Consider the following 21,032-nt stretch of genomic DNA (forward strand, 5'->3'; position numbering starts at 1 on the left):
TACATATTATAAAAACGTTTGACCTTTAACACTAGAATAATGTACAGCAGAAGATGAGATTATAGAAGGTTGACCTAATACACTTTTGTCAGTGCTACCGATTAAAGTTAGTTAAGTGTATATTTGTGGCAGCAACATACAGATCTATTGTCTGATTTCAGTAAATTGACTGAGACAGACCTCATTAACACACACACGCACGCACGCACGCACACACACACACACGATTAATCTGTTCAACAGGTTCATCTTGGATGCATCTGCTTCCATTTCCTCACAAAATGTGTTCTTCTTGTCTATCACTCGATATTACAAATATAAGGCAAAAACAATGTCAAATATTTACTGGAAGTACTAACATATGTATTATTAACTTCATAGAATGAATTGACTTACAGGATAATTCTCTCACTACAAAGTATTTTCATATTTTGCATAGGGGTTTTGATTATCTTAAAACCACTAAACAATTTCTTTACAGTTTGAGTGACTGAGTTGACCTTGTCATCAAGAAAAATTACATAAAACTCACCAGAGTGTTTGAAATGGATGAATACAGTTGTGAAATTTGACTGTGAAATCAAAGTTAACCACTTATTTTATGTGGACATGTTAGTATTTTAAAAACTCAATATTCCTTATCTCAAGAATTATTATTACACAACATTTTATTAGACAAATTATTTGTCTAAATCTATTTATTATCTTATTATATATTGTCGACACACAATAAAGGCACAAAGTAAATAAAAAAAGAAGCCTATAGAAAAATGCTCCTATATACACTCATTCAACAATGGGAGAACCAAGCAATCACAACACAATGTACATGATATGTTTCTTTATTTCATAAACAGAAATGGTGTCTAGACATAATCTGTAATTTATATAACACTAGCAATTGAAATGCATGAAAATGAGTTCTGCACAATACCGTATGTACAATGGTTTTTAAGTCATTAAATGCATTAGGGTCATGTAGCATTTCAAAATGAAAAAAGTAAAAACTCTTAGTACAGAATAAGCAAAGAAACAGCTACCTCAAATCGACAATATTAACACAAAACAGTCTTCTAGAAAAAATGCGATAAAGAGAGTCAGAAAGAGATAGAGAGAAGAAAACAACTCGTGTGACTACTAGCCAAAGAGCTATTCCATTAAAAATGATGCACCAAAATCTACCAATACAATAATCCATATAATCTGTGTAAAAAGCATGTAGAAAAAACACCTGATGCAGTTTGCTGATACAGTCATTGACCAGTAATGAGAGGTATGAAGGATTTCACAGGTAGATAAGTGTGAGAGAGTCCGCTCTGCTAGCCGAAACATGGGGGCTCACAGCCCCTGCATACACACTTCACTTGAATGTGAACTATGGCCTCTGGAAGTTCTAAGGCAAAGTTGGAGGTGCACTTTGTATTCATGGTACACTGGAGCATCCCCGTCGGGCGAAAAGACAACTTGAGGAAAAGGAGCATAGTTATCAAACGGCCATTTCTCTGTTCGCTTGTAAAAACGTACAAAACAAAGAGACAGAATGCTAAACCTATCCATTCGAACGAGCCTCACGATTTCTATGTACATGGCAAAATTCTCGTAAAACACGACACCTTTTTGTAAACATTTTGCCTTTTTCTTACGCCGTTTTCTGCCTGCGCGTTCAGTCCGAATATCAAATGTTTTATAAAGTTAAGCAAATTGCGAAAAAGGCAAGTTTTTGAGCAACCCTTTGGAACGCCAGTGTTCATATTTCCGAGAAGCAGCACGAATGAAACAAACGACAAATGATTCAAATGACATTAAACGGGAGCTTACGTGGATGAAGAGATGTAGGGTGTTTTCCTGTACAGTATTGGGTTCTCAATACATGTACAGAAGCTTAAAATACGCGTCTTTTGACCGTAATTGCAGATCGAAAGCTTAAACGATTAGCTGTATCAGCCAATTTACAACCAAAAAAGTAAAAAATAAACTAATTGCTGGATTTCATTTCGAGATATTCCACAGCCCTTGTTGGGTTTTTTTTTTAAATCCAAAATAATTGTGCAAATCTAGGTTCTCTCTATGCATCAATTATTCTTAGCTTAGAAACTAAAAATAAAATAAAAAATAAAAAAAATCAGGCTACCCACCCTTTAGCTTTATGAGAAGACAAAAATGCAAGACACAAAAATAAGTGACAAATGAAAGCTGAGCTCACCAGCTCCCATCGAAAATGTCCGAAGACCAAATAAAAATAACAAAAAGACGTTGGCACGCACCCTGAGACAAGATACAAGAGCAACCACGAGTCCGATACGAAAATAAAACCTCTGTAAAACAACAAAAACTAGCAGAAGTGTTGTTGAGAGGAGAGCTAATAAGCTTATTTAACCTGCGAGGCTTTCTGTGACCAGGACGAACCCTTGAAGTCACTGTGGAGGCAAACATGATGCAGCTTTTAGTAACAGAGGCTAACAGAGGTCAGAATTCCAATCCTTGTCACTCAGACTCTCGGCTTCTTCCACATCTTCATCGAAGCGTCGGCCTGAACCGAAGCATCCCCAGGCTCTTAAGGCCAAGTGTGCAAGCGTGAGGAGTCAGCCATTTCATGTACAGCCCAGAAATACACAAGTACACGACAAATACTTTGCTATGCGAGGAACATAAATAAAAGCAGATTTGGGAAAATGTTTTTGGATAGCCTTGATGCAGGTGTGACCTTTTGTTTTGTTTTTTCCCAGAAATGTCAAAATTGTGTACGACAGTGTGCTTGTCAAGTGGAAGGTCATGCTTTCCACGCTTCATTATTTATACAACAAGAAATAAGAAAAACGCATCATTATAGGGATGATTTGCATATGTGTGCACAAATGTCCACTTGGACCCATAAATCTTTAGTTCTAGTCTTGTACCTGATTACAATTTAGAAATGGCAAATACTGTTAAAATTTCTTTAGAAAAAGAGAAAGAGAACAGATCCACAATGAAAACAACAGCACAACTATACATCACAACACCTCTAGATTCTACATCCCTAGGAGAGACACTCCACCCAGTGTGACATGTTCGTGTGTGTGTGTGTGTGTGTGTGCTTGCATACGAGAGGGAGAGGGGATGTATTACACCTTGAAACGTGTCTGAATATCAAATCTATCAGACTCGCAAATGCACAAGCACGCACACATAGAGCTCTAGGGGTCAAAGGTCATTCAAATAATACATGGAACTATGTTAAATGAGTGGCACTCCCAACTGTGTTGCATTACTTATTGAGAGATCCATTTTTTTTCTTAGTTTTTGCTCAACTAAACCAGAGTGAACTCATCGAGATTCAAACCGTTTTTCCGAGGCCTACATTTTGAGGCAAAGAAACTCTAAACAAACTATATAAAACATACAGGCAGCATGCAATCCCATTAGTATGGATATACGCGTCTAACAAATGTACAATAAAGGGAAATATAGGACGACTTTAAAGAATTGGCTTATTCCATCCAATTCAGAGCAGATTTTCGATGCTCTCTAAAATAGCTTTTTAGTGTCTTCCATAAATATGCAATTGAACTTTTTTCATTTATTTAAATGAACCTGAAAACGTTCTTTAAACGATAGCGTGTCGTTAAAGATCATCTGCTGGGAGAGACACTTTTAAGTGCTTAATTTCAGACTTTTTAGGGTCCTGAAAAAGAAATCTACCCTTTCAGAAGTGCTAAATGGGGGGGAGGAATCAAGGGCAAGGCCCTTTAATTGAGTTCAACATCATTTCCTGTTCCTGTCGGGGCGAAACTGAAAGTGTGTGGGATCGTGATGACGTTTGTTTTACGTAACACTGTTCGGAGGTGTCTGCAAGCACACTGTAAATACTGATAAAAGAGCACGTTTTCACATTTAAAGGAGAACAGCTCACCACTACGCACACCATTTACATCCAGGTTACATGCAAGGGCTCTGTGCGCTGCACTGGGGGGTTCGTATGTGAGCGTGTGTGTGCATGCGTGAGTGTAAGAATGCTAGTTTCCTGAGTTTAAGCACACCCATCGGCATGGGGAATTCATTCGAGACAGGAAACAGCAACGATTTTTCCTTCGTGGCAAAAAGGTGCTTGATCAAACCCCAGAGAAAAGAAAGAAAAGAAAAACGAATCAACGGAAAAAGCCATCTAAACTCCTACCTGTACAATATTACCGAGACCGTCTCCATGCGCCGTACTATTTACAATACGCTTTCTGCCGAGCGAGCACTTCTCGAAAAAAACATCCAATGGTACGGTATTGCTGACGCAAAAGGTGGCCGAAACTGCGATTCGAATCGTTCGTCTTTCCGTCGTACTTTCTTTCGTATCAGTGCTGTGGAAGGCAAAGGAGGAATGTTTTTAGATACCACCATCTGTACAAATTAAGTGTTGCGGTACACAGACACTACAAACGTATGATGCAGAAGACATTTTTGCATATGGACATTTACAGTCTAGCTGCTGTAGAAAAAAAATCTGTATTCTTTTTTTTTTTTTTTTTTCATGAGTTATACTGAACATTCAGAATATTTCCTGAGTTTGAATTTACTGTGACAAGGGCCACAAAGAGAAAGAGACGAGAGGAGGAGTGATAGAGGTAGAGGGCAGAAATAGGGAACGGAGGTGGGGTGGGGAAAGAGAGAGAGAGAGAGAGAGAGAGAGAGAGAGCGCACAAAATGCTGCTGCTAGGTCCATAGAGGTCTGAATTTGAGATGTGGTCAGAGCCCATCCCATCTGAATGGACTGTAATTGGAAACAGACAGTGTTGTACTGTCATGGAAAGGTGTAGCACCATCGTGAAGTTCTGTGAGAAGGTCTCAGCCACTGCCATGGCTGAATGAGAAAAAACCTGGAGAACAGTATTGCTGCTGTTAAGACAACTGTAGTGTCAACCTTTGTTTAAAAAAAGACAATTACAAAGACATAAATATGTATATAAAATAATCAAAAACACTGGCAGAGGCTGGCCATCTCAACAGCCCTCGAGTTTTGAGGGGTTGTCAGAAGACGTAACTAAATTAAATAATAAAAAAAAAACATCCAAAAAATAAATCAACACAGAGAAACAAACCACCATCATTAAGTACAGTCCTTTCTGTTGGGCTGTTCGTCGGTTGTACATTTATCTGTCATCTCCTGACAGAAGTCTACTGTCACCGTCTGATTGGACTGTTCCAGGGACAGCCCCGCCTCCAGGTAGGCAGAGCCGGCCTCCTGCTCCTCCCTGTCGTTGCCTACGTCTTCAGACCCGTTTCCGGTCTTCCACTGGGCCGGTCGCGGTTTTCCGTCTTTTGCGTTGGCCGATTTAAGGAAGCTCTGTTCGGGGGTGGAGCAAGTGGTGAGGTCGATGCTGCCGGTGGGCAGGGCCTGGTTGCCGGGGGCGACGGAGGCGGTGTTGCCGGGGCGCAGTATGGGGCAGTAGTGATGGACCTGTTCTGGGCTCAGCTGCACGTCTCGACACACCTCCTCAGACAGACAGGAGAAATTCTCCCATAACTCTCCCATGCACGCCTTCAACTGGTTGCGCTCCGTTAAGAGCTTCTCCTTCTCACACACCTGTGGGGTGGACACATAAAAACACATTTTAAACCTGTGTGTAAGGCAGCTTATACACGTTTTGACCAATAAATAACCAGGTTTTTTGCACGACCCTTCCGATCATTTGGGATTATTTTTTTAGAAATCATTTTGCAGAGAAGATTTCTGGCAGATTTTAGGTCAAGTGACAGTTTATACTTATTAATACATTTTCATGATTTAAGCATTTTCTTTAAAATCCTCAAATGATGATGATGTGTAATGATTTACACAAACACTCAATGAAATATTTTAGTGCAGTGTAAAAAAAATCACTATACTGAATATATATTATTTTTATTACATATAAACAGTACTATTCAAAAGTTTGGGGTCAGTAAGGTTATTTGTTTTAGAATTTTTTTTTATTACTACTATTCAGTAAGAACGCATTAAATTGATCAAAAGTGAGAGTAAAGACTTTTATAATATGAAACATTTTTCAATATTTCCATAAAATATTAAGAAGCACAAATAATAAAATAAAAACATTTAAGCACCGAATCAGCATATTTCTGAAGGATCATGTGACACTGAAATGATGCTGAAAATTTTGCTTTATTTAAAAAAAATATATATAAAAAAATCTTTATATTAAATATATTTTATTTATTATTCTATTTTAATATATATATATATATATATATATATATATTAGCTCTAATAATATTTCATAATATTGCTGGTTTTACTGTATTTTTTTATTGGATTACACTGAACATAAATATTATAGAATACCAGCATACATTAGTTTTTTTACAATCGCTAAGACACATTTTCTGTGTATGTATTGAGAACTGTGTCCTAGCGATTGTAAAAAAAAAAAAAAACCCTGTAATGATTTAGTGAGTTTTGGTTTTACACAGCACAGAAATATTTCATTACATCTATATTGAATATAGATATATTTATTTAACCAATTTCCATGACTTTTCCAAGATTTACAATCACAAATTCAAAATTCCCTGATATTTACAAGTTTTGCTTAATTTTGGGGACCCTGTACATAGAAATAAATACTTTTTGAGAGTATGTACAGTATGTTGGTTTTCATTTAACATTATTCAGTATGTCTATTAAAGGGATAGTTTTGTCATCACTTACAGGTTGTTCCAAACCTGTATGAATTTCTTTCTTCAGCTGAACACAAAAGAAGATATTTTAAAGAATGATAATAATCGAACAGTTGACATTAGCAAACTGTTTGGTTACAAACATTCTTTAAAATTATTTATTTTTTTGGGGGCGAACTATACCTTTAATAGACATACAGTACATACAAATTATTTCGGGATCCCCACAATGCCCTTGGTCTTCACAATGTAGTCAAATCCTGCTCCACACGCATGCATACACGCTTTGTTATGAACGTACAGTGATCTATAGGGACCAGCTGAGATATGTAGGTCACCCTGCAGCACTAACACTGTGATCCCGCTCTCAGTCTCCATGGATATCTACACACATCATATATTTCCTGTCCTCATAAATTCATTCATTCTGCAACTTCATTTCAGTTGTGCTTTAATATAGCAGTCAAACTCCAAGATAAGACCAGGAGGAGGAGGAGAAGAGGAGCAGAGGCATCACTCCTGCTGCTTTCTGCGAGATTATATGGAGGATGCGCATGTGGCATCAAAGCGCAGGCTGTCAGGCTTCATGCACATACAGTGCATGGCTTCACGCATCAAAGACAGCCGGCTCCGCCTCCATCATGGAAACACGGGACCGGTTCTCTGATTGACAGGTAGCCCTGCTGCCATGGCAACGTGAGAGCCTAGGAGTTCTCATGAGTTCCCCTGCCGCTTATGGGGACTGATAACAACCTGAAGGCCGAGGTGTACAATAAAGATGTTTTGTCACACACAACAGGACCGAGACAGCGAGAGCTGTTTGTGTAGGCTACTTACCAGTTTGTGAATTTCACACTCAAGGTTCAGGATGCAGTCAAGTTTCCTCTTGCGGCAGCGCTGGGCTGCGATGCGGTTCTTACTGCGTCTGCGCACGTCGTGGATGAACTCCAGCTGCTCTGAGCTCAGCTTGTGCATTTTCACCATCATTTGGAAGTCGTTGCGTGGAAGATTTGTGATTTGATCGACGGGGAATGGAAGCTTGACCTGTAAAGACATACATTAGCAAAGTGTTACTCTATGAGCATTTTGCTTTCCTTCCATGAGAGCATTTCTCCTCAAGCCATTAAATCAACATAATCAGAGAGAATTCAACACAATCAGCATCACACAAGCAGATTTACTACGCCATTCGTTTCAAAAAACATCTTTCTCCATTGACGGCCATTGAAAATGATCTATGTATTCTGATGAAATAAAAACGTACTAAAATGTAACCTAACATACTTGCAATGCGTTTCGTCACCACTAGATGGAGGCAGAACACAGTTCTTCACATTCACAAAGTGAGGTCTAACAACACAAGCTTATAACATCTAAACAGCAGCATCACTTAACAACAAAGAGGTCAAAAGAGTAAATAAAAAAAAAACAGAGGCTGAGAATAAAGAGTGAGAAAGACAGAAACAAGAAAGCATCTTTCTGTCAGAGAAATAAGATAAAACAGCGGCACAGCTGCTTTAGTCCTTTCTTCCTCTATTTCACACTCCTGTCAGGTGATTTCCAGAGGGCATGAGTATGCAAATTACAACTGTTAACGAGTTAAGCTGTCAGCGGATTCTGAACATATCACCCAGTAGGAAACAATGTCTCCTTCATGTACAATGAGCATGATACGCAGGCTGTTTGACAATATAAAGCAGCATTTGACTTCTCTCCATCATAGTCTGGGTGGCTTTCTGAGGGCATGTCATCTTTAGACACCCTGCTGTTGTCAGAGAGAGCTTTCATGAGGGATAAACGAAGGAGTGTCATGAAAAGAAAAGAAAAATTCAGGTTAAGAAAGCGAGAGGGATTGAGCCAGTCCTCTATAGGTGAAAAGTGCAAAGTCGATCAGGGTTTTGAGGGAGACATTGACTCTGACTGTCTTTGCACCTGCTTAACACTAGACACTGGTGACAGTTTCTTATATCTGAAGAAATCTTTTAAGAAATCTTTTTTGATGTGTAGCCTAAACATCATAGTTCATAAGTTTGGGGTTGGTACGATTTATATTTATTATACGAAGTATTTTATGCACACCAAGACAAGAACAGTTAACAGTAATATTTTGAAATAATATTTGTACAATTTAAGTATCGGTTTTCTATTTGAATATATTTTAAAATGTAATTTACTCCTGTGATTGCAAAGCTGAATTTTCAGCATCATTACTCCAGTCTTCAGAGTCACATGATCCTTCATAAATCATTCTAATATGCTGATTTGCTGCTCAAGAAACATTTCTTATGATCATCAATGTTGAAAACAGCTGTGCTGGTTAATATTTTTGTGGAAACCATGATTTTTTTTTCCAGGATTCTTCCAGGAAGAATATAAATCAACAGCAACGTTGTTAATGTATTTACTGCCACCTTTGATCCATTTAATGCATCCCAGCTGAATAAAATAATAATTATTATTATTTACCAAACACCACATGTAAAGATGGAACATAATTTGACATACATCAAATACACAATATATAGGTACCTTATCGATAATCATTCAAGTTTTTATCCTTGTATTGACCGATATTGGAATTTTTAGATTACCTTTGCCATCATCAATATGTAAAACACTAATAATTCAATAACACTTTTAAATGGCATCTTTAGCAAATCTGAAAATAAATATCAACAGTATTTTCATACTGCACATTATTTACTTTCAGCATCACAAATATTTTTTTTTAGTTTTAGCATTTTAATTTGAATTTATTTACACAAAACCTTACAGAATTTTTATATTGTCTATTCATCAGTTTTTGACCATAACATGAAAATAATCTCAGAAAAACTAGTGTGGTAAATGAATGAGGCAACCGTAGTGTAACCGGTATAGTGGCTATATAGTGCTGCCCTACTTAAGAACTCACATGGGTTTAGTGTGATTATGACCCCATAAACCTGGACCACAGCGGTGCAGCGACTCTTCCATGTGAAGTGCACCGCTCCGCTGGGAAGCCCACGGTGACTCTGGTTGGGACTGAGAGAAGATGAAAGTGTAGATCTGGCCCAGTCTGGCTCAGAGCAGCAGGGGGCCCGGAGCACTGGCAGGTCGGAGCAGCATCATTAATAAATGATGGACAGACCTACTCTTTTTCTACTCTCAGCTCAGCCGACATCGAGAATCGCTGTGTGTGAATTTGTGTCGTTTTGATACGATTTTTAAGCTAGACTAGACGGAGAGAAAGGTCTTTTTACGCGGCCCAAGGAGACACTCTTTCTCTATGACCTTCTCATGTGTCCTTTCCTCTCTCTGGTACATTGGTTCGAGGTGTGTGTGGCAGTAGCGTAAGAGTGATGTCTATATTTAGTGTCTTACCACCAGAACCAGTGTAGAAAGCCAGGCAGAGATGACAGAACGTACACCAGTGGCGTTTATAAATTCGATTCTGTCTCTCTCTCGCTCTACTCTTGTCCCTTTACTCTTGCTATAGGTCATTATTCTTGAAATGGGTCTGGAGTGAAAAGTAGGACTCCTCTGTTACTGGGAGCAAAGTGGCCCCACTCTTTTTGTCCCTTACTTCCTTTCTCTTACCATGGACATCTGCAGCAGGGAATTGTGGGAAGGCGACGGACAAAAGAGAATGAGCGAGGCCAAATGCCTGAGGTCTCACACAGATATTTTAGCAATTTTACTGGCACAGTGCTTAATTTCCAGTCTAATGTGAGTAAAAACTGTAATGTGTGGAAATGATTTAAATGTGCAAACAAGAAGGAAAGTTAGCCGTTCGGTCAGTTAAATGCCTTTAGCGGCAATTAGATTATCCGTTTGCTAAATATCATTACTGTCCTTCAGAGATTCCCAGAAACGTTACTGTGCTGCTATGCATCTCTTCGTTTCACATGTCTCGGTAATGAGACGCCATGTGACACAGATAAGAAAACAGTCTGAAACAACCCCTAAGATATTCCTCTTTTTTCTTCTTCCCTCCTTTCTTCTCTTGTTTTTCTTCTCTCAGCCCTGTTGCTATTACTGGAAGTCTCCACAGGGGCTGAGTAATGGGGGAAAGCTATCCACGTACACACACATGCATGCACCCCCCTTTCAAAGACACGGGACAGACACACATGCACACACTCACTCTGTCTAATGGAGTGATGGGCCTGTCCGTGGTCACCATGGGGCTTCATTCCCATCAGGACCAAAGTGTGCTTGTGCGGGTATGTGTACACCTAAGATAAATGGCCTGTATGAATGCCTGTCTAGGTCAGTGGTAAATTCCTAATGTAACACATCTGGAGTAAAAAGCACCATCCTTTCTCTTAGACGGCAATGAGATTAAATGGTGAGCAAATGGAGAGTTAAAACTCTTAAATCAGCTTCTCACATTTTTTCGATTCCAATAATGCAGTTTCAGAGGAGATCTTAACAGAGTCTCAAACTGTGCTCAGATTTCCCAAGATACCAAAGTTTGCAATTAATGTCAAAAATTTAAATATGAAATATTAAAGCCGACAAATAATGGATTATTTCCTTCAGCTGAGACACTTCAGATGCGCACTGTTCGCCATAATGGTTTTGAACTGCTTGAAATATGATTGAAATCACACCAAAAAGGAAAAAAAATGGTTTGCATGCAGGTCTTCAAGCTGCATAAAATTATAATGAGAACATTATATAATTGTGTGGACATGGATTTTAATGGTGAGACTTTTGTTTTTGTAATCAGGCTCTCAAAACGCATATAAAAATTTGATTTAGTATGTTCATGCGAAACAGGACTGTAAAATACAGTTGTGCTGCTTAATATTTTTGTGAAAACTCTTAATGACCCCAAATTTTTGAACGATAATGTATATAATGCCAATTCTATGATATATACAGTATAGAATTGGCATAACTGCAAACTGCACTCTTCTATAAGCAAACAGTGAGCGTTCATAATATTTCAGGCTTTCACCTTGAACATATTTCAATCGTGCGGTTTTACACCTCACCAATGCGACGTCTGACGAATAATTTGTAGACCACAATCGGCTCATATTGAGAGAGCGGCTTGGCTTTTAAAGTCGGAATGAGAGGAACAGAAATGGTTCTGACTTCACTCTTCACTTCCTGCGATGCAGGCGGCTTCACTAATGGGTTAATGCTTCTTGCACCGTGATTTTTAAGAATGAAAATGAAGAACTGAGAGTGAGATTTTCGTCTGTGGGCTTTTCTGATCACACCCACTCACTCCGAGATCAATACTTCACCCAGTGTAACCGAATGACTAAAGCGTAAAGAAAATGGTAGATAAATCTTCTCAAAGATCTCAAAATTTGATAACTGTCCTCAGTAGGGCATTGTTATTTTTTATTTCAGGACCTTTCTTTGCCCCCACAAGTGAAATCTCTCCGGTCAGTCTACAGTGAAATCTTCAGGTTACTGTCAGAGTGAGTAAGACTTCAGTCCTCCAGTATCTTCCAGAGGTGTCAAGTCGGCTTCAAACAGTAAGTATTATTGTGTGTGAAACAGGTTAAAGTAAGGACAAATCAAAAGATATGACAATATTCTTGGACCTGAGCTCTTCCTGTTTGAATAGATGCAGGTCACAGCGGGTAAGTGATACTGTATATGACTCATGAAAAAGAGAGTTCAAAGTTCAAAGACCTGACTTCAGTATCTAGACTTAGAAGGACTACACTAGTGCTATGATTAGCCTACAGTTTAAAAACTTCCTTCCTCCTCTGAATTCATTGTTTCGAGCAGCAGGCTGAAGCTATTTTTGAGATTGTGTTTCCCTCTTTGTGTGCTGCTCCTCTCCCTCTCTCTCTCTCTCTCTCTCTCTCTCATGCTCTTTCTCTTACATGCGATTTGCTGTGCAACAAAGGACTGTCTGACAAGTCTGTGTGTTTGTATTGCATATCACTAGGAGAGAGAGAGAGAGAGAGAGAGAGAGAGAGAGAGAGAGAGAGAGAGAGAGAGAGAGAGAGAGAGAGAGAGAGAGAGAGAGAGAGATGGGAATTTCTTTAACTATAAGTTAAGCATGATTTCTATCACACACAAAAAAAAAAAAAAAAAAAAAAAAAAAAAATCAACCATTTTCTTTTTGTTATAGACTACCATTCAAAAGATTGGGGTCAGAATGACAGTAAAGACATTTATAATGTTACAAAAGATTTCTGTTTCAAATAAAAGCTGTTCTTTTGAACTTTCTATCATCAAATAATCCTGAAAAAAATATATATCATGGTTTTCACAAAAATATTAAGCAGCAAATGTTTTCAACATTGATAATAATAAGAAATGTTACTTGAGTAGCAAATCATGGTCACACTTTAGTTTAGGGTCCAAATTCTCAATATTAACTAACTGTTAACTACGACTTTTGCCTCAATAAACTTTTAATTACTGCTTATTAATAGTTAGTAAGGTAGTTGTTAAGTTTAGGTATTGAATAGGATTAAGGGATGTAGAATATGGTCATGCAGAATAAAGCGTTATTATGTGCTTAATAAGTACTAATAAACAACCAATATCCTAGTCATAGGCATGCTAATAAGCAACTAGTTAATAGTGAGAATTGGAGCCTGAACTAAAGTGTTACCCAAATCATCATATTAGAATAATTTCTTGAAGATCATGTGACATTGAAGAGTGGAATAATGACACAGAAAATTCAGCTTTGCTATCACATGAATAAAATACATTTTAAAATATAATAAAATAGAAAACATTTATTATATTAAATTGTAATAATAATTTACAATTTTAGTGTTTTTACTTTATTTGTGATCAAAACATTTTTACACTTGGGTAACCCCCCCCCCCCCCCCCCAAAAAAAAAAAAACCTAGACCCAGGGCCCATACTTAAAAAAAAGGCATATCAAGTATATGAAAAGCATATATGAAAGGTAGCATTTGCTCTCGAGATGAAGTTTCTGAATAGAAGAAGGGAGATTTTAAGTCTTTTTCCACTTTCGTCAGCTCAGCTTCACAGAAATGGTTAGGTGTTGATGAGAAAATGAACAACAACAAGAATGCAACTGAGAAGAAGAGTGAAAGCTGGAGTGAAAGAGTGTATCAGATACTAGATTGACATGAAAGCTTTCAACTTCAGCAGCTATCTGAGATCTTGACCCTCATTTTGAACATCTGTAGATACAATTCCAACCCCGTTGTACTTTAAATGAATCTATTTAGTGAAGTCAGGAATCCTTAAGGGATGTTGTGTCTGTTTCTAAATCAAAACTGGAAAGAAAAGTAAACTAGTTGAAACACAAATCTCCATTGAAAAGTCAAATGAAGAGTCAGATGCACTATGAGTGTGTGGGGAGGCCGACTTTTTCAGGTCGGGTGCAGTGTGTCTCAAGTCTTTTACAAACGAAATGGAAACAATGCACAAAATGCTGAAAACTAGCCAATTTGTTCCTGAGTGCTCTGTGTTACCATGGCAACACACCATTTTCTCCATCAAGGCCCCCACATGCATTTCTAAAGGTCTCACCCCCAATCTCGAAACATGATCTCTCCTTCTCCTTTATAGTTATTTTCTCTTTTAAAATATACAGCATCCCAAGTGAAACTCAACTTGCATTCAGATCAAACAGCAGCTTCACTCAAGTGTTTATCCATTCTTTCTCTTCATTCTAAATCTCTACATTTAAACTCTTTTCTATCAGTGTCTCACCTTTCAGTGATATTGCAACTATCAGTAACAGACACTCATTTACTGACTGTCATTTAGAGGAATACAACTATTTTTTTTTCTACATCTCCCTTATTAATAATTTTGCTTTGTTTATTTTGTGTCAAGAGAACATATACAGTGCTGGTCAGAATTATTTGCCCCCTTGGTAAATATGATCAAATATGGCTGTAAAAAGCATCTGACAAGAGATCAGAGACTATTCCTCCATACAGAATCTCTCCAGAACCTTCAGATTCCCAGATCCATGTTGGTGCTTCTCCTCTTCAGTTTAGCCCACTTATTTTCTATAGGGTTTAGGTCAGGGACTGGGATGGCCATTGCAGATGCTTGGTTTTGTGCTCAGTGACCCATTTTTGTTTTGATTTTGATGTTTGTTTTTGGATCACTGTCCTGTTGGAAGATCCAAACATGGCCCATTATAAGATTTTGGTGCACACAGGGATAAAAAAGTACCCCATGTGTAAAATGAAATACTCTGCTGTATCTTTAATGCTGTGGGCCTAATTTTCTGCCAGAGGTCCTGACATCTTGTTCAGATACATGGCATCATGGATTTGTTGAAATACCAACAGATAAAAAATCAAAACCTGATAACCTCTGCTAGAAATCTTATAATGGGCCATATTTGGATCTTCCAACAGGACAGTGATCCAAATACAAACATCAAAATCAAAACAAAAATGGGTCACTGAGCACAAAACCAAGCATCTGCAATGGCCATCCCAGTCCCTGACCTAAACCCTATAGAAAATGAGTGGGCTGAACTGAAGAGAAGAAGCGCTAGCATGGATCTGGGAATCTGAAGGATCTGGAGAGATTCTGTATAGAGGAATGGTCTCTGATCTCTTGTCAGTGTTCTCCAAACTCATCAGGCATTATAGGAGAAGACTCAGAGCTGTTATCTTGGAAAAAGGAGGTTGCAAAAAGCATTTAAGTATTTATAAAAAGGGGCAAATAATTGTTACCAACGTGTTTTGGAGAAAAACATTTATTTCATAATTTGATTTTCCCACTCTTTCAATTCTTTTACTTAAATGAAAGGTTTGATTTTTGCTTTTTTTTTAAATTAAATATCAAAAGGATTAACAATGCAGATTTATTTTTAGAGCCATCTTATATCATATTTACCACTGTATGCTATCTGAACCACACTGTAAATTATGTTTGCAAAAAACAGAACAAAAAACAAAAACTTTGAATGGCTGTCAATGGAGAAAATCTTTTCTGAATAGACAGATTTCTGCACCCAGCATCTACCAGCAGGGGCTTCATGGATCATGCTAATAAATAAAATGTTTGACTGATCAACCAAACCTTTGACAAAATGAAGAATAGTGTGTGACTGTGCCACTCACCATTAAAGGGGAATTTCTTTAGAAAGAAGCATTGTATGCCTTGAGGTTAGGAAGCACTGGGGCTTGGTGACATGTGCTCTGGCTCTCTTTTCTCCTCTCTATCTCTCTTTAACATGTTCAGAGGATGAGACTGTGAATCGTTGCTTGGTATCAACCAATCACAGCACAGAGCAGACCCACACCCCCTTATTAGTCATATGGTATGTGAGCAACATATAACTGAAGTTCCATATTCAATATTACTCTGCTACAGTGTACATTGCTGTTTTGCATTGGGCTATATTGTTGACATATTCTTAATGGTTTTACTTTTAATTTTCATTGCTCCTTTCTGTTGCATTGAACACTGCCATTCGAAAGGGAAAAACAATGAGACTTGAGAAAAATGGTTTAAAATGTTTTGACTGAATTTTGATTTGAACGGTTTTAAAGGGATGGTTCACCCAAAAACCTTAGGTGAACTATCCTTTAACACTTTCTCAGAATCTGAGCAGAGGTAAGCCAAGCACTTCTGTCACAGGACAGGTCATAGTTCGGGAGACCCGATTCCAGGCTTAGCTCAATTTTGATAAAGTGTGTAGTTACTGTGTTTTTTCTTTACACAACAGGAATCCAGACTTTATTGTCAAATTGAGTTTGCTCCTCTCTGCTGTATACTACTACATTAGTCTTCCCTAGACAACACACAAAAGGTCAGAGTTATATCATTGCAGTTATTCCGTTTGTCAGCCCAGACATGAAAATTATTACAGTGTTCATTGGTCCATTAGCAGTCAGCAGCTCTATTCAGTGAATCAGTGAAAGTCAAAGGGAAATTCTCTAATAGCATAAGGGCAGCGTGCACATCTAATTGGTTTCTGCATGAATGAACGATGGGTATGAGATACAAAGCGTGCTTTTGGAAGGAATTAATAGACAACAGGTAAACACATGAGAGAGAAATTGGTAAGACTCACCTCAGGGCCTTGCTCTCGAGCATTACATGATTCACTGTCTCCCTCTGAAAAGGACCCTGACTCATCACTGGAATTGGTTCCATACGACTGCTCACATTTTATCTTTGGCCGCACCCGTGTGAAGAGAGCATCTGTCCCACCGCCTGCCTCCTGCGGGTCAGTGGTGAGACACCGTGTCGCATTGGGGCAAGGCGAAGATGAAAACTCAAACTGTGGAAGGCTGCAGGGGGACCCACCGCTCCCGTCCTCAGCATAAGAATACGAAGAACAGGAACTGGAGGTCCGGGTGCGGGTCTCTGAAGGGGGCGATCGAGAGCATACCTTGATTGGCACTGGGCAGCTGGTATTGGGCCTTTGGCGGCAAAGCAGGGGTGGGTCACTGGCTATGGTGCTGGGGGAGTAGGTCTGGGAGCTGGGGAGGGACTGGCTGGCGCCGGCCCACAATCCCTTTGGCATGTGTTCTGAGAGCTCCTTCTCCAATGAGTTTCCGCTGGGATGGGAGTGGGTGGGAGTACCCAGTCGGTCACAGGCCCCTGGGGGGAAAATGACACTGCGACGGTCCAGCTCCACCTCTTGCTTGCACACACCATCGCATGAACCCGACTTCAACGAAAGCCCTTGCGGGAAACCATCAGCGTCTTTGGGGAACGCCACAGGCATGCCAAGCTCATTGCCAAGCGAAGGCCTGTAGTCTTTTTTGTGGTCTGCCTGAGTGGTTCCTTTATCCTGGGCATTGATGAGTCTGTTAACAAAAAGCTGCTGGGGTGTGCTAGGCAGGTCCTTACTGAAAATAGTTCTTAGGCAGGTCGGTGACTTGTTGCTGCCTTTTGGTTGGTCCACTGCGATGGAATCATCCAGCTCCATCTCAGCCACACCGTCCTTTTCACCTCCGTCCTGCTCGTCCCCTGACAGGCAAAGCGAGATGGACTCTTCCTCGCTGCGTGGCTCCTGCTTGATTTGCATCACTGCTGGCCTGCTCATCTCCTTGAATGTGCTTGGAAAACCTGAGGTACTGGTGTGTGAGGAGGCGTCGTTATTGTGCTTGTTGCATGCCCACTGGTACTTTCTGTACTTAGGGCATCGTGGCAGATCTGAGGTGCCGTGTCGCTCAAAGTCCATCAGCCCATCAGCGAAATCTTCCGTTGCCACCAGCTGCTCATGGTCTGGGCGCCGCAAGGAGTTCAGGGTCTCTGCACAACGACGGGAGCGTGGAGAACCGGACAGGGTCACTGCAGTTGTCGTTGTTGAGAGCAACTCAGGTTGCATGCTTTCATCCTCCGAGTGATTGCTCTCAGGCGCCACCTTGCGACACAGGAGCAGGCCATCCTCCTCGCTGCGCAGTTGGGCTTCCAGGAAGCGAAAGCAGGAGTCTTCCAGGTTGTGAATGCGCAGGAATTCGGCACAGCGGATGACCTCCTGGATGTTTTCTCTGCTGAGCAGCAGCTTAGCCGTATAGGCAAACTGCAACAATGGAGCGAATCCCCGGGCACTGACCTGCGGACACACACACAGAAAAAACGGGAAATTGCCAATGTTACCATCAGCACTGCTATTGTTCAAGGCACTTGGAGTGTGTTGAGAGAACTAGACAGGTCAAATGACCGTAAACAAACACTGTAAAGTGTCAGTTAATCTTTTATCAGGTCAGCACTGAACGTTCTATACAGCGGGAAATAAAAAGTGAAAGGGTGGAGTCTGGCAGTAAGGTCAAGAGACCAGCCTCATTTATATAACAAAGACATCTGACATTCCACTCTCTGCTCAAGTCAGCCCTGTAGGTTCAGCTTGGCCCCCTGTTTGTTGCAAATGATATTGCAGCAACAGGTAGAAGCATGCAGGTTTGTAAACATAATTTCACTTCAATCCCTCAGGTGAGGCACCTTAAAGCCTAATAGGCTCTAGGACTCTTACAGCTTATCCCTACTACAGCCATCCCGAGCTTGCTGAGAGAGAGAGAGAGAGAGAGAGAGAGAGAGAGAGAGAGAGAGAGAGAGAGAGAGAGAGAGAGAGAGAGAGAGAGAGAGAGAGAGAGAGAGAGAGAGAGAGAGAGACAGATATGGAAGCTTTCCATTTGACCTAATGCTAGATAATTAGGTAAATGCCTGAGCCTGCAAAAGCTTGGTTGGCCCACTGTGGTCTTTGCGCTGTAAGGGCATATGAGTAAGTTAATTTAAACAAGGAAAAAATAATAACCCAAGCTCACAGGTTTTCTTTTCACAGGTGTGAAGCAACTTGTGGAACCTGTAAACATAGGTTCTATAACTCTCTAGCCTCACCTGTAAACTAGAGCTGTCAATCAAATAAAGAATTTGAATGGAATGCTGCTAATTGATAAATCAAACTATTAACTAGTAATAGCGTAATAACAAACTATCAATTAACTAGCAAACTATCATATTTATCAATATTTTATCAATATCAGAGAAAAGCCTCCAAATTAAGATAATTTAAGACTTCTTATTGTGGCAGCTGGGTAAATCATTTCACAAGAGCTTTAGATGCCAAAACAGCTTTTCAAATTGTGTTCTTTCTCTGACAGTGAGTCAGACTCTGCCTGTGCTATGCTGGAGTCAAAACGTCATGGACAGACATCGATGTAGGTGTTGTGTTCTTCGTTCTCAGACACATTACAATGGCTGGACTTTGATCTGGGTCAGCATTGTTCAGCCCACAAAGTGCTCTCTCTTCTCCCTCAATTACGTAAAGTGCTCAAGAGCACAAGTGAACTTGTGCTCATAGATGGGAGGGAATGAGATCAACACTTTATGTTCAATGAATGAGGACAAGACAATGTTTACTATGAATTTGTTTCTGTTGTTGATAGGAACAAACTGCTAACTCTTCATAGATGTTATCATCAGATTTTTTATTTTTTTTTTGTGGTTAGAAGGGAGTGCAGATTATCTCTTTCCTACTATAAAACCAGAACCATAGAATTTGTTTAGTAGATTTTTCCATGTGGAAAAAAACATGGGGATTGTATTTAGAATCAGGGCCCAGGCATGGAGGGAAAACCCAAGTCCGAGGTTAAAAGGGCTTTTTCTGTTACAATGAGTTGAAACACAGCTGATTACTATAGTGTGGTGAATGTGAAACAAATTAGACACACACAACATACAGACTCCTGATTAAGCAAACTGACTGACGTCTTCTTGATTATAGCAAAGTCAAACACAAAAGTGCACATTCCAAGAATTCTGTAGTACCATTTCAAGCCCTCTTTCCTGTAAAACCTTTTTAGGAAATGCAATAGTTCAGTTAAGGCTAAAAAAACCCCACACATTTGAATGTTAACTGTATTAATAATCAACTATATCTGTATATTTTGAGAAGGAAATACCAGTGTCTGAAAAGCAGAACAAGCACGGTGTTAAACTTTTGGCTTTGGTTCTGTTTTGAAACTTTAATCTTGAATGTAAATTTGAAATAGAGACAAAGTAAGAAATATTTTCTCTCCTCTAACATAACATAATTTACAGTCAACTGGATATTAACTCAAAATAAACCCAGACAGGTTGATCAGGATCTTTCTGAAGGGAAGATTGTAATAAGGTTGTAATTTTGTAATAATGATCAGCTGACTGTACATTATCCTCCTCATTATATGGCTTTTTTGCAAATAAATAAATAAATTCTCATGAAACACTGATTTGAGTCAAAATTATTGTTCTATGTGAGAAGAAAGATACAGCAGAATGATATGAAGACATGAAACAAGCACAGTTATAGGAGATTGGTTGCCAGGGAAAACAGTAAACTGGTTGTCATTATACAAAACATTTGACTGTGAAATGCTTTCCAGAGATATGTATACTGATGTATGATAATCTTCAAATTTATAGACTTCCATTCTACAAAGAGCAGAATGAAGAACAGATCAAATCTTAAGAAAGGATTAGAATGGATAGATCACATTTATTTTCCATCTCCTTCAGAGATGCTCATACAATCATACACAAACAAAGGATTCTAAAGCATCCACAAAATATGCACACAAACAAAACTGATGACTACTGACTCTGAGTCATCCGGGGCTGTCTGTGTCCAGTAGACGCATTATAGTACAGAGAGAGAGAGAGAGAGAGAGAGAGAGAGAGAGAGAGAGAGAGAGAGAGAGACTGCTGGCAACACAACAGCGCCAATCAGTCACTGCTGAGAGGAAGCTGCTGACTCGTAATCTTTGTGGGGGATGGTGTGTGCTAGTGTAAATTGTATGTGTGTGTACAGTGTGTATGGGTGTGGGGGAGGATGGCATGTATAGTGTGCATGTGTGTAAATGGGATGATCATGGCTCTTTGATAGGAATTGTGTCCACTTAGGAGAGAAAAGAGGAACCAGAAAGAGGGAGAGATTTCATTCAAACATACAGTGGATTTGGTTAAAGCAGTCAGTGC

At 39.4% G+C, this 21,032-nt stretch overlaps 1 protein-coding gene across 4 annotated transcripts in view; it reads right to left on the bottom strand.

The window, feature by feature from the left end:
- Positions 1–4,500: 4,500 nt before the first annotated feature.
- Positions 4,501–21,032, bottom strand: part of bach2b (BTB and CNC homology 1, basic leucine zipper transcription factor 2b) — a 101,626-nt gene continuing 85,094 nt past the window's right edge. For all 4 annotated transcript variants that reach the window (XM_081378058.1, XM_081378057.1, XM_081378056.1 and 1 more), the window contains 3 exons: positions 16,639–18,132; positions 7,486–7,692; positions 4,501–5,554 (listed from right to left, as the gene is read on the bottom strand). In XM_081378058.1, coding sequence (XP_081234184.1) covers positions 5,078–5,554; positions 7,486–7,692; positions 16,639–18,132 — 2,178 coding nt within the window. In that variant the 3' untranslated portion in view covers positions 4,501–5,077. The remainder of the gene's footprint in view (positions 5,555–7,485; positions 7,693–16,638; positions 18,133–21,032) is intronic.

This window comes from Scardinius erythrophthalmus (genome assembly GCF_964197995.2).
Source record: "Scardinius erythrophthalmus genome assembly, chromosome: 11".
Taxonomy (NCBI): Eukaryota; Metazoa; Chordata; class Actinopteri; order Cypriniformes; family Leuciscidae; genus Scardinius; species Scardinius erythrophthalmus.